Source organism: Miscanthus floridulus, chromosome 2 (assembly GCF_019320115.1).
Source record: "Miscanthus floridulus cultivar M001 chromosome 2, ASM1932011v1, whole genome shotgun sequence".
Taxonomy (NCBI): Eukaryota; Viridiplantae; Streptophyta; class Magnoliopsida; order Poales; family Poaceae; genus Miscanthus; species Miscanthus floridulus.
The window spans coordinates 2,727,680-2,746,949 of NC_089581.1; the positions used below are offsets into that span (position 1 = coordinate 2,727,680).

At 44.0% G+C, this 19,270-nt stretch overlaps 2 protein-coding genes across 3 annotated transcripts in view; both read left to right on the plus strand.

Moving 5' to 3' along the window:
* Positions 1-19,270, plus strand: part of LOC136537645 (U2 small nuclear ribonucleoprotein A'-like) — a 211,289-nt gene that overhangs the window by 57,155 nt on the left and 134,864 nt on the right. The window lies entirely within an intron of this gene.
* On the plus strand, positions 15,526-17,652 carry LOC136537641 (4-hydroxyphenylacetaldehyde oxime monooxygenase-like). Of its 2 annotated transcripts, none has more exons than XM_066529592.1 (3): positions 15,526-16,087; positions 16,198-16,662; positions 16,760-17,652. In XM_066529592.1, exons 1-3 carry the CDS (start codon positions 15,560-15,562, stop codon positions 17,420-17,422), a joined length of 1,656 nt encoding a protein of 551 aa, XP_066385689.1. In that variant the 5' UTR covers positions 15,526-15,559; the 3' UTR covers positions 17,423-17,652. The 2 variants fall into 2 exon arrangements, with proteins under 2 accessions (XP_066385689.1, XP_066385690.1); XM_066529593.1 differs by having other exon boundaries at positions 16,777-17,652.

Here is a 19,270-nt window from a genome sequence, read left to right on the forward strand (position 1 = left end):
GTGCATGATCGGCTGGGGGCAGACTTAGTGTACATGAAAGGCTTGGTAAACGCACTGGATATTTTCCAAGGAATCAAGAGGAGCTTGAGGAAATGGCGAACACAAGAGTTCCCGATGAAGAAATATTCTATAGGGACCCTAATATACGCCATGTAGAATCAACTGGGACCTGTTATCAGCCGGTTTGGAAGACCAAGTTTCCTCGATGGTGCCCGGAGGGTCTGACAAAGACACAGAGAAGAAGGATGCAACATGAGCGTCAGGAGGATTTATACCAAGAGGAAAATTCCTCCAATGAGAGGTCCAGTCATCAGCAGTGGCAGGTAAAACATAAAAATAAGGGTCCATCGGCAGATGTTAATATGGTATTCATGTTGCCGATGGAGTTTTTGGCACTATCTGATAATGAGGACGAAGTTGTTCTTTCTGATCAAGTAGCTCAGTTGACACTAGATCCAATGATGGCTGTTTTTGAGAAACCTACTGATGATGAGAGACAGCATCTTAAGGCTTTGTTTGTGAAAGGCAGAGTTGATGGGCAGCCTGTATCTAAGATACTTATCGATGGAGGGGCTGCAATTAATATTATGCCTTATGTGATGTATCGGAAACTTGATAAGGGAGATCAAGACTTGGCCAAAATCGATATGATGCTGAAGGATTTTGAAGGCAATGTGTCACCAGCTAAAGGGGCGGTATGCGTTGAATTGACTATCGGCAGCAAAACCTTGCCGACGACGTTCTTCGTTATTAATGGCAAGGGTGCACATAATCTGCTTCTAGGGAGGGATTGGATTCATGCTAATTGTTGTGTTCCTTCTACAATGCATCAATGCCTCGTACAGTGGATTGGGGATAAGATTGAGTTTGTCCCTGGTGATTCTTCTTATATCATCGCATCGGCAGAATTAGATACTTATGAGCGAACTAAATGCATATCAGGACAAGTTTGGGAAAAAGAATTCCTTAGAGTGGCTGATTATGAAATTTCACCGATCTAAACAGTCGGTTCTGAAGAAGAGTTTTAATGGATAGGTTTGCCGATGATGGAAAATTAGGTCAATGGTTCACATCGGCAGATGATTTAGTAGAAGTAGATATTAGTGATGGCGATAGGCCAAGACCTACTTTTATTAGTGCTAAGTTAGATTCCAAGTGTAAGCAGCAAATGACTGATTTGTTAAAAGAGTATAAAGATTGTTTTGCTTGGGATTATACTGAGATGCCTGGATTAGACCGATCGATAGTTGAACATCGGTTACCTATCAAATCTGGATTTCGGCCACATCAGCAGCCAGCGCGCCGATGTAACCCTAATATACTTCCTGACATTAAGGCCGAAATAACTAAATTAATTGAGGTGAAGTTTATTCGGCAGTGTCGATATGCAGAGTGGATCTCTAATGTGGTTCCTATTTATAAGAAAAATGGAAAACTTCGTGTTTGTATTGATTTCAGGAATCTTAACAAAGCTACACCGATGGATGGCTATCCAATGCTGATTACTGATTTGTTGATTGATGCTACAGCCGGACATCAAATTATCAGCTTCATGGATGGTAATGCAGGTTACAATCAAATATTCATGGCTGAAAAAGATATTCCCAAGACTGCTTTCAGATGTTCAGGTCATGTAGGGTTGTTTGAGTGGATAGTCATGACGTTTGGTTTGAAAAATGCCGGTGCTACTTATCAAAGAGCTATGAACTTTATTTTTCATGAATACATCAGCACATTAGTGGAGATCTACATTGATGATGTAGTGATTAAGTCTAAAGATATCACAAAACATCTAGCCGATCTACGAAAGATACTGGAGTGCACAAGGAAGCATGGATTAAAGATGAATCCTAATAAATGTGCGTTTGGTGTATCGGCAGGTCAGTTCTTGGGTTTTATGGTGCATCAGCGGGGCATCGAAATCAGTAGGAAGTCTATTGATGCAATTAACAAGGTGGTTGCTCCTGCCAATAAAACTGAATTGCAATCTTTGATTGGTAAGATTAATTTCATCAGAAGATTCATATCTAATCTGTCGGGTAAGATCAAGGCTTTCAGTCCATTACTTAAATTGAAAGCCGATCAAGAATTTGTATGGGGAGCTGAGCAGCAGTTAGCTCTAGATGAAATTAAGAAATATTTAACAAATCCTCCAGTGCTAGTTCCACCTCAACACGGGAAACCTTTCAGGTTGTATTTGTCAACTAATGATACCGTTATCGGTTCAGCTCTTATTCAAGAATTTAAAGGGAAAGAACGTGTTATTTATTATTTGAGCAGAAGATTAGTGGATGCTGAGACAAGATATTCGGCCATCGAAAAATTATATCTGTGTTTATACTTTTCTTGTGTCAAATTAAGACATTATTTGTTATCTGCCGAATGTACAGTCATATGCAAAGACGACGTAGTCAAGTATATGCTGTCGATGCCGATATTAAGTGGTAGAATCAGCAAGTGGATTTTAGCATTATCAGAATTTGAACTATGTTACGAATAAACTAAGGCAGTTAAGGGGCAAGTTATGGCTGATTTTGTTACTCAGCATTGTAATACAGCGGACTCTCTAGAGGTTGCTCCTTGGACACTTTTCTTCGATGGGTCCACATATGGTGAAGGAGCAGGTATCGGCATTGTGTTGATTTCACCTCAAGGAAGGAAGTATGAGTTTTCATTACCGATTGTTGCTACATCGACAAACAATCAGGCTGAATACCAAGCCTTGATAAAAGGGTTAGAATTGCTGAAGGAGATACGTGCTGATGCTGTTGAAATCTTTGGTGATTCTATGCTAGTTATAAATCAATTGGCTGGGATTTATGAATGCCGAAGTGAAGTTTTGATTTCGTATTATGAAAGGTGTTTGCAATTGTTGAAAGGATTTTGAGATTTTCGTCTTGAACATATTTCTCGACTGCATAATGAGGAGGCTAATCGACTAGCTCAGCATGCTTTAGGGTATCAGCCTATTCAGGAAGTGCTAACATCGGCAGTTGATACCGATGACTAGAGGAAGGAAATTGTCGATTATTTAAAGGATCCATATAAAAAGGTTGAAAGACATATAAGGTTCCAAGCTACCAAGTATGTGCTCCTCGATGATGAATTATATTATCGAACTATAGATGGAGTTTTACTTAGATGTGTTAGTAGTGATGAATCGAAAAGCTTGATGGGTGAAATTCATGGAGTGTGTGGGGCGCATCAATCGGCTTTCAAGATGAAGTGGATGATCAGAAGGAATGGATACTATTGGCTGACTATTCTTGAAGATTGTTTTAAATATTTTAAAGGATGTCAGGGGTGTCAAAAGTTTGGTAATATTCAAAGAGCGCCTGCATCGGCTATGAACCCTATAATCAAACCTTGGCCGTTCCAGGGATGGGCTATCGATCTCATTGGTCAGATTTATCCGCCATCGAGCAAAGGACATAAATTTATTCTGGTTGCTACCGATTATTTCACAAAATGGGTTGAGGCAATTCCTTTAAAAAAGGTGACATCGGCTAATATGATCGATTTTGTGAAAGAGCATATTGTTTACCGATTTGTTATTCCTCAGACTATCACTACCGATCAGGGCACTATGTTTACATCAGGGGAATTTGATGAGTTTGTTGTAGGTATGGGAATTAAAGTTTTAAATTCTTCTCCATATTATGCTCAAGCTAATGGTCAGACTGAGGCTTCTAACAAAGGAATCATTAAACTCATTAAGCGCAAAATTGAAGAAAATCCTAAGAGGTGACATACAGTATTAAATAAAGCCTTGTGGTCATATCGGATGTCATATCATGGTGCAACCAAAGTGATGCCTTATTAGTTAGTATATGGACACGATGCAGTATTGCCTTGGGAAATTAAAACTGGCTCTAGGCGAATACGTTCTCAAAATCAGCTGACAGCCGATGATTATGATACTCTTATGAAGGATGAGTTGGAAGACGTGGCGGGTCATCGGTTAAGGGCTTTAGTTAGCATTGAAGAAAATAAGAAAAGAGTAGCCAGATGGTACGATAAGAAGGTGAAGGTAAAGGAGTTTACCGATGGAGATCTGGTCTGGAAATTGATCTTACCGATTGGGACTAAAAGTTCAAAGTTTAGAAAGTGGTCTCCTAATTAGAAAGGTCCATATCAGATAAATCAGTATGTTCCTAGTAACGCATATATTCTAGAAACCCTCGAAGGGGTTGTGTTTTCTAGAGCATTAAATGGAAAATATTTAAAGAAATATTACCCTAGTATCTGGATAGATGCATAAAAGTATAAGTGCCGATAACAGTCTTATCGGCTAGAATTGTACAAGGATGTCAATGTCTCATAAAGTGCCGATGCAATAGACAAGATTTACAAGTTTAATAGGGATTGGATAGCCAATATCGCACGCAGGCGAATCTGGTCGGCTTCCTTCATTTCTTTGATGTTTTCATCGGTAGCACCCTCCACAGGCTTGAGTTTTTTCTTCATGGCCAAGGCTTTACGAGCTTGGATGTCTCTTTCTTGCTGAAGGGCCTTGATGGCATTAGGTAGTTGGCTTTCTTCTTGTTGAGCATGAGTTAAGGCTGCCTCGACTTCTTTCAATTCAGCCAACAGAGCCATCTTCTTTGCCGATAAATCTAAGATTTTCTGCTTAAGTTCAGCGCCCGAAATCTACAAGTTGCCAATGCCCTTGTGCTTCTCATCGGCAATTTGTTTCAGTTGAAGCATCTCTTCTTTGAGTTGAGCCTGAGCTGCTCTATTGGCAATGCGTTGAGCAGCTCGTTGATATTGCAGTTGGCAGCTTTCTAAATAGGCTGCTGGGAAGAGTACTTCTTCAACATCGGCAGGGACCTAGCCACGGATTGTTTTGAAAATTGCCTTTGTGGGGTCCGAATCATCTACCAGTTGGGCGGTATCCTGCTGTAACAAGTTTAGGAGAGCTTCCAACTTGGACTTAATTTCTGCCGATATTGTTCCTAATGCAAGGGAAGAACTTGTTTCCTCTCCATCATCGTCAGAAACGTCAATGGCAAAGGAAAATAGGCTGTTTGGGGAGTCTTGTTCCTGAGGAAAAGAAAAAGAGGTCAGTTAAGGATAAGTATGAATATTATAAATCGACTAGGTCAATCGGCTTACCTGTTTCAAGGCAATTTCCTGTGCTTGGCTAGAGGAAGCAGCCTAGAGTATGCCGTGTGGAGGATCGGTTGAGCTTGCTGATGGGATATCCTCTGTGGCCTTATCGGTGGTTGGCTCTTGGGGTATGATGACCGATGGTATGTCTCGTATAGGAGGATTGACTGCTTGCTCAGTTGCATCGACTGATTCTGGTTGGATTGCAGACATTGGGGCAGATGTGGGGATCGGCATGGACTTTTGTCATTTTGGATGTGCCTCGGCATCTGTTAAGGCTTTGCATTTTGCTTGGGCCTCGGCAACGGTTGGCTGGGGGGCATCGGTACTTGTTGGTTGTGGAGCTTGGACATCTGGTATGCTTGCCGATGTACCCATTTGTTGCTGCAAAACAAGTGCAAGGTATGATATTTAACAGATAAAATGTAAAATCAAAGGAATACCTCTGAAGGTTTGTCAGAAGTAGTGGTGCTTAATATCGGAGGAATTGCCGATGATGACCCAGCAGCGGCTCTTACACCCTGATGATTAATGTTAATACAGTTTGTGATCGGCATGAGTAGAAATAAACAGGGTTGTTACCTTAAATGCCTTGATCAGGGTTGTAGCAGCAGCCAATGGAGTGGCCCTAGCTGTAGCCAATTTGGACTTGGAGGTGATGGTCTTGGCATGGATCTTCTGGTGAGTCAAAGTAGCTAAGGTAGGGGCGTTGTAGCCGATCGATGATATCGGGCAAACAGGCTAAAGATCGAAGGGTTTCCCACTTTTGCTTATAGATGGTGCTGGGTTGTTAACCTGTCATGAGAAAGTCAGTTACCGATATATGAAAGGAAAAAGCAGAAGGGAGTTAAAAGAAACTTACTGCGTCATCGGGGATGGCGTATTCAGGGTCAATCATGTGCCGATATGTGTGAGCAGATGTTGCAAATAGTTGTTCCTTCCACTCTCGCCACCATTGCTTATATGATTCGGTGATGAAAGATACTGGCATCTAGATGGATATATCGACATTTGTAGTATCGGCATCGGGGGAGAGTCGCACTACCTTATTCCAATCTGTTCCGCAGGTGATGGTTTCTCTGGGTTTGATCACATCAGCAAAACAAAGTTTGATTGGTAGTTGCCCAAAAGCCAATTGATGGGATACTGCCGATGGGTTGTAAAATTCATACGTGATGTTGGTGTTTTTCCCGCTACCGAATGTGTTTACTGGAATTGCCCTGGGAGTAATGATGGCCATCATGAGTTCATTATCCTGATTCAGAGTGTCATCGGCAAAGTTGAAAAGAAGGGGGAATCTGTTTTCTTTGTCAATATAAGGTACCCAGGCCCTATGATCACGAGAAAGACCGTTGTAGAAGCTTTGGAAGAATCTACCGATCTATTACAGATTGTTTGAAGGGGATTCGGTTGATTTCTTGGTTGATAAAATCAGATGGATTAGGATCGCCCATAGGTCCAAGATAATAGGTATTAGGAACAATCCTGATGGAATCAAAATTTTGTTTCTCATTTTCTAGAAACCAGTTGGGATGAATTTAAGAAGAAAGAAAAATACAGAGTAGCGGCTAATACTTAAAATATAGAAATCTGAAGGCATACCTCAGGAACATGATTGTTGGTCGCCATTGTAGCCGAAATGGATCTGAATCTGACGAAGGTTGTAGAAAGGTGGCTTGAATAGTAGTTTGGCAGAGTAGAAGATCAGCTAGGGTTAAGGCTTTGGTGGTGGCAGTTTTAACTGTTGAAGCTTGCTCAAGAGAAAAGTCAGCAGGCCAAGCAAGTTGGAAATAATTGTTGACACCATTTTTTGCACATGTCAAAATGATCAGAGTGGGCTAATCGGCAAAGGAAAGTTACTATATACGCTGACACCCGATGAAAATCAGCTTATAAAGATGGTTGCCGATGAATGGTGGTGATCGATGGAAAGGTTGATTTAGACTCAGACGTTGCCGATAAGGTTGGAGATGTTATTGTCGATGCCGATGAAGGAAGGCTTGAAGACTACTACCGATGAAACAGGAAGTATGTCGATGGAATGGAGGACGGTGAGATTTCCATCGTAATTGAGGCAGACAGGGAAATAGATAAGAGTTGATTTCCTTTTCTATATTTGTTAGAGTATGATTCATGTAAGAGTCACGTGTTTCCCTAGATATGGGCTTGGTGTCCTAGTTGTGTTTGGTTATGTCTCTTTAGATCAGGGTATAAATATAGAGTGAGGGGCAATGTAATATATATATCAATCAATATCAAAACCAATTTTTACTCATATTTGCATCTACTTACTTTTCGGCGACTTCGTCAATTTGCATATTTTTCCTTTTTACGAGTTCTCATTGATTCGGCGAGTTGCACAGTAGTTAAACCTTCGGCGATTCTTGAGTTCCGCGTGAGTACCTCTTGGCCGTGACTTCCGGGCGTATCGTTGTTGTTAGGACCAAAGTGCTCGTATCTTTATCTTTGTCGATTAACAGGTCAAATCGACTGGCACGCTTTGGATATCGATTCGGGTATTAGCCCTTTGTGTTTGCAGATCCACTTTTGCATCAACAATAATACTGTTGGGGTATTATATAGAATTTGGCCCGAGAAATCAGGAGTCATGCGTATATTTTGGAATGAGTAGTTGCAACACGGTGAGCAGATAAATAGAAATTTTGGAATAAAATTATTTCTATCCCAAAATTATGGGGAATGTGTTTACACTAAAATTTAGAAAGAAAAACGTGGGAACTCGAAGCTTCCAGGATTGTGTCATCAAGGAATCGATTAGATGTGAATCGGTATCAACTGATTTAGATGGGATGCCAAATTTGGCTATTTTATAGATGACATCAGCAGACATCGTCAATGGACTATACTTGAATGACGCCAAAAAGATGTGTCGAACTTTACAAATAAGAAAAATTAGGGTCCAAGTTATTATTAAGTTAGGAAGTTTTCTTTTATTCCAAGAATTGTAATGAGTCGTATTTGAGTATGATTCATATTTAGGTTCCGGGTATAAATATTAGACCCTGGTTAATGTACAATGGGACGAACACTCAATCAATATAATCTTTTCGGCTTTCGTCATCGCATTAGTAGGAGTACTGTAGATCTCGGCGAGTTCTTCAGCCAGTAGGGTTGCATCGACTGATTGACCTCTAGCTTGCTTGTGAGTACCGTCATGACTTTGTATTGTGCTTATAAAGCTGCATCAGCCGATTGATCTTTTATGAACTAAAATATAAGTTAGTTATCGACCCATATCATTGTTTGTAAGGCTACACGACTAATTGATCTCTTACGAATCATAATATAGATCAAAGTTATTAATCTTATGTTAAATAACTTGTTTAATACAATATCATCAGTTATCGAATCTGCTAAGATTAGTAAGATTTTCTTTGCTGTTTTTTTGTTAATTCACTAATTATCGATCTTGTTATAATTAATTTTTTATTAATTATAACGAAATCACCCGATTGAGATAGAGATAGATCAGCATCATATCATATTAATTGGTCGTCCTTTAATCTGGTCACACTTTAAATCTTATAATTGATGGCTTAATTCTGTTAGATCGGTTGTTTTATCTCTATTCCAATCAAACATAGTATGTATCTAAAGACATGTTTCAATCTTGAATAAACCCACTAGTTAATGAGATCTAATCTAATGGCACTACCATAACTGCATCGATCCGGTCGAACCTCACTGGTAAGACTTTAGATTAAAAATTATCGATCAGTGGTCTTGTTCATGATCAAGATATGTACTCTATTTGTTTGCTATGACTGCATCGGCTATTTTAGCCGATTTGCCTATACTCTCATGCATATAGCATGTTTTCATGAATCTGTCACCATATAGATAATTTTATAGATTCTTTGGCTTTAGTTTGTTATCATTATCATAGCTGCATCGATCCGATCAAACCTCACTATTGATGATAATAGATTAGATTCAAACTATTTGTAGATTCATTTATATTAGACAGTCGATTTGTTCACATGTTATACTCTTTTCATCAAACTTATCGGCTCGACGCTTTTATCGATCATGTTCCATTTAGCCGATGATGCTTTCTTATATCGCTTCTTTGTTGATTATCAATTCTCTAATCGACCAATGACATCAATCGACTATTTGGTCATATATATTGGAATTTTAAGGAAATGTCTTCTGATTTTCTATTTAGGTGTATTGTGCTTGTTTTTTATCTAGATTAATCAGTCATCATAAATCTGTTATGATCCATGAGCATCGGTTATTTTGATTTTATATCATTATTACTTAATATTAGCCGATAATCCTTGATTTAAATATCTTCATTTCATGGATACGCCGGATATCGACTATTTAGTCGATAACCTTATTGAATCGGCTATCTAGCCATACATTTAAAACTATATGGTGCAACACCGACATGTTCCACCTTAAATTACTGATAAGATTTTATCTCCTTGTCAATTGCAGGTTAAATTGACTAGCACGTCGTTGGGTTTTCAGAATCGGCTGGTTCTATGTTGAAGCCAAGCAGATCTCTGGTCTCGTTCCACTCAGATTCTCCGGCTTGCTGTGTGTTGATCACATCGCCATATTTTTGTGTCAACACAACGTATGCAACACCAGATCTAATTTTATAATATCCAGATAAAACATATGCAACGTACATCTAAAACGCATGAAACATACGGTTGCAATATGTGCTCATCTACTTGTTGTTGCCCAATGAAGGCTCGTAGACATGGTGTGCGGGAGCGCAGCGCGAGGCGTGGATGGCGCGTGGCGCGAGGCAAGGGTGGGGTACGCGGCGCAAGGCGGGTTTGGCACGAGGTGTGAGGTGCAGGGGCGCGCGGGAAGTTGCGAACGAATAGGAAAAAGAAACATCTAGATTTTTTTAATAAAATGGTAAAGTTGCGAGGGAAGTTGGGCCGGTTAGACCTGATCCGCAAGTCCAGCGAAGACACGCGTTCGGCGGACGGACGCTCGGTAAGAGCGTTACCGAAACGAAAGCCTCTGGTCATTGTTGTTGACATCATCAAATGTAATCACAAGGAATCTCCGATTTCTCATGGGCCTATCCAACAAACACACGACAAAGACGTGCACCATGAAGAAGCCCTATCTAGAGACTACCAAATCACAGTGGTGGTTCCCCACGATGATGCCAATAAATAAGTTAAAAAAAAACTAAACTATGTCATGTTTTTATAGGTTAGTGCCCTTACTCTTTAACTGCACAATTAATGCAACAGTCTCAAAAGGTTTAAATTCAACACTAGCATAGAAAACCAGGTTAAAAGGCAGTAGTATGTGTATACGTGTATGCATGTGGCCATGGGATGTATGTGGGTGTGTACATACACACCATTTGTTTTGTTTTTTTACAAAAAAAAATACAGCAACAAAGAAGACCAAGTTGAGAAAGGTTTGCTAATTTGAAACCCGAAGCTTGAGGGGTGTGGTCATCAGGCGAATTGAATACACTACAAAATACTGGTACGAATGGTTAAGACGTGAGGGGAGCGAGGTTGCCTCTGGAATTGAAACTGCTCGTTTGGTTAAATCACATAGCCCCAGTTCGTTTGGAGGAATTTTGAAGAAATTTAGAGAAATTTGGATAAATCTAAAAGAATTTATGAAAGAAAAATACTGTTCTGAATAAAAAAAAGCGGACCAAACCAAACTTAAGGACACGCAAACGGAGTCATACTGGACAGGGGGTGCGACTGGTGGAGAGGAAAGGAACCGATCTGTTGAGAAAAGTTTTTGCTTTCCTAGCTAGCATTGCTGGTTTTCTGTTGTTGCATATGGCCACTTGCTTGTTTTCCTGTTCTGATCAACTAGATATGCTCTGGAGTCAGGACAGATCACATGTCGGCCACTTAATAGAATAGTCTTACTCTATTTTGTTTGGTATAAGCCCTCCTTTTTTTTTCAAAAATGGACGGCAGAGCTTCTTCCGCGCATACTACTGCCTAAGCAAAGGATGCATGTCTACGTACTGGCTTCCGGTCACAGAATCATGTTGTTTAGGATATTTTTTTTATCAAAACTTAAAAACTACCAACTTCAATAAGTATTACACTATTTTATTAAAAACATGTAAGTTATACGTGTATAACTATATTAAAACTACTTGTAAGTCTCCAACTTTCGAATAATTTGTGTGTTCTAGAATAATTATAGTGATTAATAAAGATACATATATATCAAAGGCCGTGCAAATGCAAAATGTGAGTACTTTTTACCGGGTAGTATCAAAGAGACTTTTGAGTGGAAAATAAAGGAACCGTGTGCGCAATGGCATTCGCCCTGTTCGCTTGGCTTATAAGCCGTACTTTTTCAGTCAACGAACAGTATTTTTCTCGCAACAAATCAGCCAACAATACTTTCAGTCATGATTTATCAGTCAAGCGAACAGGCTATTGCATGCGTAGCAATCGAGGAAAACTCATGCGTTCACGGAAGACTTTCCTGCTAACTAATGGTTGCAGGCCTTTATATTAGGCGGCAGGGGTTGAAGATTATGAGCTAGTATTATATTAGGGGTGTTTTAATTTGACCGGCCGCCTGTTGTGCAGTGCAGTGTGGTTGCTTGTGTCGTTTGGAAGTGAAAGTCTTTGGAACAAAAAGGCAACTTCAACTCTTAAAAAAAAGTCCATCCATAGCCCGGTTGAATTGTTGCACAGGATTGTTCTGTTTATAGAGAAAATGACGAACATACACTTGCTGCTGCGTGCCGGCGCCTGAACTCCGACCGGCTAGCTAGATACCTTTGTGTGTTGAACACGAAGCCAAGGCGTGTGTTTGGCTTGCTTATTCTATCAGGAATCCCCCGTCAAGATTCTAGAAGAAGGAAAAAAAACTAGTACTGCCTCCCTCAAAAAAAGATTGCACCTGGTCAGGTCAAACTCAAACTATTTTAGATTTAACTATGTTATATATATACAACAAAATATTATCGACATGGATGACACTAAATATATATTATAAAAACATATTTCTCAAATTACGTATCTAATAATACTTATTTAGTATGGTAATATTCGTATCATTTTATATAAATTTGATTAAATATTAAATCATTTTATTTAGTCATATTTTAGAATTGTATTCTTTTGGGTACAGAGAGATTGAGAGAATCTCAATCTGTTCGGTTGTAGAAAATACAGTGCTGCGGCTTTTTCTTCTCTTTTATTAAACTACTATGGTAACATGTATATTATGAGGCTGCAGCGGCCAGATAATCCTCTACTCCTTCTGTCCTTTTATCTCTCGTTCTCACTCCCGAAAAGTTAAATGTACTCATTTTTGACCAAATATATAAGAAAATATTAATATTTATGATACATAATTAGTATTATTAAAGGTTATTGAATATACTTTCATAATAATTTTATTTAGAGTTACAAATGTTACTAATATTTTCTATAAACTTAGCCAAGCTTGAGAATTTTGACCAGCACAGATACGTTTAGTTCTTAGGCCACCCCTAATAATGCACTACCATGCCGTGTTACCTGGCCTCCACATCAGCCTCTGGTTTGTCAAATGGATCAGGAGCCTTGCACAGGGTCGAAATGACCTGCAGAAGCACCACAGCCTCATCTAACACTTTTGCAGAAGCTAAGACTGAAGCACACCGTCGGGTTCATAAACCTGGGGTCCCCAATGGACCCGCTTTCCAGTAAAAAAACTCGGCCCAGTAGACGGCGTTGCGACAACGCGCGCCTCCCGGGCCAGCCTAGATACATAATGACAGGCCAGGGCAATGATCCAGTCCCCGACCGGAAGGCCTGGCCAAGGTGGGGAAACAGTCTGACTCCGACCTCCTTTTCCGACCAGGGATACGCCGGACCTCGTGATTCTTCCCCGACTGACACGGTCGGAGCCAACTGGGAACGACTGACCGGGGACGCCCGCTCGGTGAGCACCCGAGGATCAGGCGGAGCAGATAAGGTAAGGCGCTCAAGTCAACCGCAATACCGAGGACCGTACCTTGCCATACCCTGCACACCTGTAGGATGGTGCCACCAGGCCATGCCAGACGGGCACTATGCAACCTTTCAGGCGTGTCAGAGCACGGACAATATTGTAGGCGCCGACGTTTGCTGTACCAGGCAAACACGGTAGAGCCCGCCATATGCGTCTGACACAAACAGTATTGTGGGCGCTGACGACCGTCTTGTACCCGACAATGTGGGCAACAAGACTAGGTAGCATACGTATCTATTCTCTCTTTCTCTGACTTGTAAGGCCATGCCCTTCAACTATAAAAGGGGATGCGCTCTCTCCTCTCTAGGGGACGTTCTCCTTGGCTCTCTTCTGAAAAGAGCAGCTAGACGATTCGAACACCCGTCACTCTAACCTCTTGGTTTAGAGTCCGACCGAGCCTCTAACTTCTCATTCCTACTTGTTTGTAACCCTACAGCAAACTTTGAGCATCTGGGCTCAGGAATAAAGTCACCGACCGACTGAAACTGGACGTAGGGCACGTTGCCTGAACCAGTATAAATCATGTGTCATCGCGTGCTAGGCCACATCCGATCACAACATATGGCAAAACTACAAATATTTACTTGTTGGTCACTTTTCGCACCGACACACACGCCGTGGAAATAAAGAACCTGTTTGTGAAGAGAGAGAGAGAGAGAGAGAGAGTTGGAGAGACGAAACAGTAGCTGCTTGATTTCCTTTTTGGCACTCTAAAAGCTATGATAGACAATAATATACTTAGGGTTTGTTCGGATTATCCTACTACAGTTTAGTCCGTCGTTGAATTATAGGCTAAATTATAGGCTAAACATGGACTAATTAAAATTTTCTTTTTTCTAATAAGTTCTACTCATCTATTACTGTCTATTACTATATGTAAGACCATGATTAGTTTATATTTAGACCTTCTATTTAGCATCTAAAACATGGACTAAAGTTTTAGTTTAATCCATCCAGACGCCCCTTAGCCGATGGTTGATAGGTGGTAGCCCTGAATCTGTTCTCTACATATATGAAACAATATTTTTTTGCCAACATGTCTATATGCTTGCGTTGGTGCTGCTCTTAGCGGTAGGCGTTGAATGTTCTGCAATGGGGACAGACACAGACAATGCATAATTCATGATGTACTGCACTGTACTCTACGTATAGAGAGAGGTGTTGGGAATGGAATCCCGGCAGCAGGAGGATGATGTGAGCAGACTTTTGCCATGTGCTGTATTGTAGGGTAAACTCTTGCTCAAAAGAACGATGGCAGCTAGCTAGCTTTGCGTAAGCGAATGCGTATTGGTTGCTGACCTCGTCCATGCAACGTCATCTCCCATTGGTCAGCATGCATGTATGCGTGTGGGTTGTTACTCCTATGTGGCATCATATCGCCGCATCGGCTTATTGCTCACCACAAACCAATTAGCGTGCTGACAGTGAACCACGTGTCATCGCCGCATTGGCTTATATCGTTTCTGGTGCTATAACCATAATCCATAATGTTGGTATATAGCTGCAACAGTAATATAAGCTTTCAGTAACGAAGTCATTGTCATCTGTCCACTGCCTGCAACGAGCTCGTCCTTGTCTCTTCTGTCACTAGTTGCACTAGTTGCATGCAGGGTCGGTATCTGCTGATCGACGCATTGCATCAACCGATCGATTGATCCTTCCAGAACTCCAATTGATGGCTGCCAGCCCAATTCCCCGCTTAGATCCTTAGAATTGATTTTATTTTAATAATCATAATTTATGCATATATTAATTAAGTTAATATGGTTGTATATGGATTATATTTGTATATTATTATTACCTATACAAAAGAGATACTTATGTGTTGCAAAGTAGAAACGTAGAATGATAATCTAGAGAATCAATTTCCATCCTCCATCTTATAAATTTGAGATAAACTTATATGTAAACTTTAGAAAATGGTGGAATATGAAATTTTAAGTCAAATAGGCTAATTTATTAAATAGATTGTAATTTCTCTAAATAAAGGATCCAAACGGCTCATAATGTCCGGCAGATACGCATGCAGCCATTGAATTACCAGAGACAGTGTCAGTTACTAGCTAGTACTTAGACTGTTACCAACAAGTGACCTATATGGGTACCTAAACCTAAAATGAGCAGCAATAGACCTAAAATCGGCCTCCAACAGAGTACTTATACGGGTGACCTATTTTGGGTTGTCTGGGAGGTACAACTCAAATATGAGTATCCTCTCTCCTAGAAACCAATTTTCAGAAAGGATTCTCTTTTGGATCCTATTGTTGGAGAAGATGTCAAATGTGTATTGAACCCTTTGCCTGTAGCACTACCTAAACATTGAATGAGTCTTGTATTTTGTATGTTGTCGTTGGAGACGGTCTAAGCAAAGCCCTATTTATAGCCCCCATGGCGAATGGGGATGCCCAAGCCCCAGCCCTCAGCTCAGCTCGCACCGTTAATCAACAGCTAGCTAGCAATGGCGGTGCAGGTCATCGTACAAGGCAGCAGCAGCAGCTCGCCTCAGCAATGGCACCTCACTGTCGTCATGACGGTTCTCGTCCCTCTGCTCTTGCTCCTCCTTGCAAGAAAAAGAAGAGCAGGAAAGAGCTGGAGCAGCAAGAAAGGGCGGTGCGTCCTCCTTCACCTGCCGCCGGGCCCGCCGAGGCTGCCGATCCTGGGCAACCTGCACCAGCTGGGCGCGCTGCCGCACCAGAGCCTGCGCGAGCTGGCGCGCCGCCACGGGCCCGTCATGCTTTTGCGCCTGGGCAGCGTGCCCACGCTGGTGGTGTCGTCGGCCGAGGTGGCGCGGGAGGTGATGAAGGCGCGCGACGCCGACTGCTGCAGCCGCCCCGACACGCCGGGGGCCCGGCGCCTGTCGTACGACCACAAGGACGTCGCCTTCAGTCCCTACGGAGACTACTGGCGCGAGATGCGCAAGCTCTTCGTCGTCGAGTTCCTCAGCGCGCGCCGCGTTCGCGCCGCCGACTATGCCAGGGAGGCCGAGGTAGATGTGGTGACTGCACTGCATGCATTGCCGTCGTGATCATCGCGTGATCAGACATCCAGTACATAGAAAAGAAAACGTACCTAACTAATGCTATAATGGATATATAGGTAGACAAGCTGATCGGCAGGTTGAGCAGCGCCAGTGGCAAGGCGGTGCAGCTGGAGGACCACATCTTCGGGTTCATGGACGGCGTCATCGGCACGGTGGCGTTCGGGAACATCTACGGCACGGAGCAGTTCGCGCACAAGAAGCACTTCCACGACGTGCTGGACGAGGCCATGAGCGCCAAGGCCGGCTTCTCCACCGAGGACTACTACCCGAACGCCGCCGGCCGCCTCGTGGACCGCCTCACCGGCGCCGCCGCGCGACGCGAGAGGGTGTTCAGGGACCTCGACGCCTTCTTTGATACCATCATCGACCAGCACCTGGTGGACCCGTCGTCCCGCGCCACGACGCCCGGCGGCCACGGCCCCGACCTCATCGACGTCTTCGTCGACCTCATGGAGGAGCGCCGCCAGCGACAGGCCGGCTCCCACCACTTCACTAGAGACCACATCAAAGGGCTGCTCTCGGTATGCGTCGTGTCCGTTCACACTCACACTACTCAGGAGATCGATCGTAGCATCCATAGATGTATCTATGTATATCACACTGTAATATTAATTGTAGAACGTGTTCACCGCTAGCGTGGACACGAGCTCGGTGACCATGGTGTGGGCGATGGCGGAGCTGATCCGGAGGCCGGAGATGCTGAGGAAGGCGCAGGAGGAGGTCCGGACCGTGGTGGACGGCGGCGGCAGGGAGAGGGTGCACCCCGACGACGTGTCCAAGCTCAGGTACCTGAAGGCGGTGGTGAAGGAGACGCTGCGGCTGCACCCGGCGGTGCCGCTGCTGCTGCCGAGGGAGACGCTGCGGCACGTGAGCATCTGCGGGTACGACGTGCCGGCAAGGACGAGGGTGCTGGTGAACGCGTGGGCCATCGGCAGGGACCCCCGCAACTGGGGGGACAGGCCCGAGGAGTTCGACCCGGACAGGTTCGACGGGGACGTGGACTTCAACGGCACGCACTTCGAGCTCGTCCCCTTCGGCGCCGGCCGCCGGATGTGCCCTGGCATGGCCATGGGCGTGGCCACCATGGAGTTCACGCTCGCAAACCTGCTCTACTGCTTCGACTGGGAGCTCCCGGAGGGGGTGCGGGTGGAGGACGTGAGCATGGAAGAGGCCGGAGGGCTCACCGTCCACAAGAAAACGCCGCTCCTGCTTGTCCCGACAAGATACAAGTGTGCGTCACACACTGTCTGTAGCAGTCAGTGCTTAGCTACTGCATCATGACCATTTATAGCAAGCCTTACATTATTACAGCAGAAAAACATTAGCTCTTACGTTTACGAGATATTATATACTAATAAGTTTACAAGGAGCGCATGTAGCGTTCATCAATTAAGCTAGGGTTATAGTTATTGTAATACTTAGATGTAGATGGCAATGTGTAATTGTTTGATATGAAATAATAGTGGTCATACCTTATAGCTTGGTTCGATTTAAATTAAAATGATTTTCTAATGCAAGCAAAATGTTCTAACATGTCTTCATAGGAGCAACTTCAGCAGGCCCCTAATTGAGCCCTCGATGGAAGGGGAAGAAGAAAACCTCACTCCAGTAGGGACTCTACTCCGACCCTAAAAAGTAGGAGGCATTTAAATCTCCCCCTCGAGCCCTTGTTCCCAGGGGGGTTGGACTCTAGAGGGAGCACCTACTTTTCTGTTTTGACGGTTTTTGTTCACGCGCTACCTTTAGAGCCTATGCCCACTCGACCTTTTGCGCCGCACGGCCGGTTCCTCTTCCCATCCGGTGGCTTGCTCTAGCCCAGATCTCGCTACTGCTCGGTAGCCCGCTCTTGCCCAGCCGCTTGTCTTTCGACACGGCTGCATCCAAGCGAGATTGCTCTCGGTAATTTTTCCCTCGGCGAGACTCCTCCGTCCTCGGCGAGACATCTCCCTGCAAATCACTCCCCCACAGATCATTCCCCGGCAGCCCTCGTGATTCCCTCCCCACGACTCCTACCCCTCCCGCAGCGGCTCCCCTCCTTTGGTGAGCCCCTCCCTCGCAGCACCGCCTCAGCGACTCTCCTCTTTTGCTGCCGAAACATGACCAAGTTCTCAATTGGGAAGAAGATAAGAAGGAGAACGACGGGTGGGTCGTCCTATGTGTCATTTCCTTTAACAATGAATTTGTGGACTCTGTTTCGAGGGCTACTACTAGAGTGTAGCCTACAAAATAGAGACCTGAAAAGTAGAAGACCTCAAATAAAAAGTAGGAAAAGCCCTCGAATAAAAAGTAGGAGTTATATTTTGAGAAAATTCCTTTATTGCTATTGAAAACTATAACAATCTCTTCATTGCCATTCAAAATTATATGTTCCCTTCATTGCCATCAGTTTTAGATTTTTCGTTCCCTCGTTGCCACTGCTGTTACAGAGGAGTCACGGCGTGACTTGGCTCCCATATCCGATGTCCAGACACCATCGTAGGGCTGGCTTGGGGTCATGGGCTCGACGTCACAGGGCTGGAGCAGGGTGGCGTGGCAAGGTCGGTGGAGGCTCGACATCATGGCATGGCGTCAAGGTGGTCGGGGATGTCGAGCGCGTCCGCGTGGTTGGCTCCGAGGCGGACGCGACGAGTGCGGTGGCATTGCGATGCCGGGGTGGATTGCAGTGCCGACGGGGCTCCCGTGACACGGCGGCTCCAGCTCGAGGCGGCTCGAGGCGAGGAAGATGTGCTGGTGGCGCTGGAGCTCGGAGCTGCTCGGTGTAGAGACACCGACGGCAGCTCGGTGCAAGGGACGCCGGTGCTCATCGACGTGGAAGATGATGAGGCCGGCGGTGGTGGCGTCTTCCACGAAGAGCAGCAGGGCGGCGGCTGGAGGTGATGGCGTGCCCGGCGGAGAGCAGCAGGGCGGCGAGGTGGAGCTCAGTGTCACGGAGAAGTCTTGAACGCTGCTCGAGGATGGTTGCGCTCGTGTCAGTGTGGCCCACGACGTCGCGGCGGCATTGAGGCAGAGGCACGACGAGGCTCAGCGTGGCACGACATTCGGTGAAGAGGACGACGGCGTCGCGGGCTTAGGTTAATGGACAGAGCACCGGGCGGCGGGGTTCCTGGCCATCGCGCTGGCGAGCGGCTC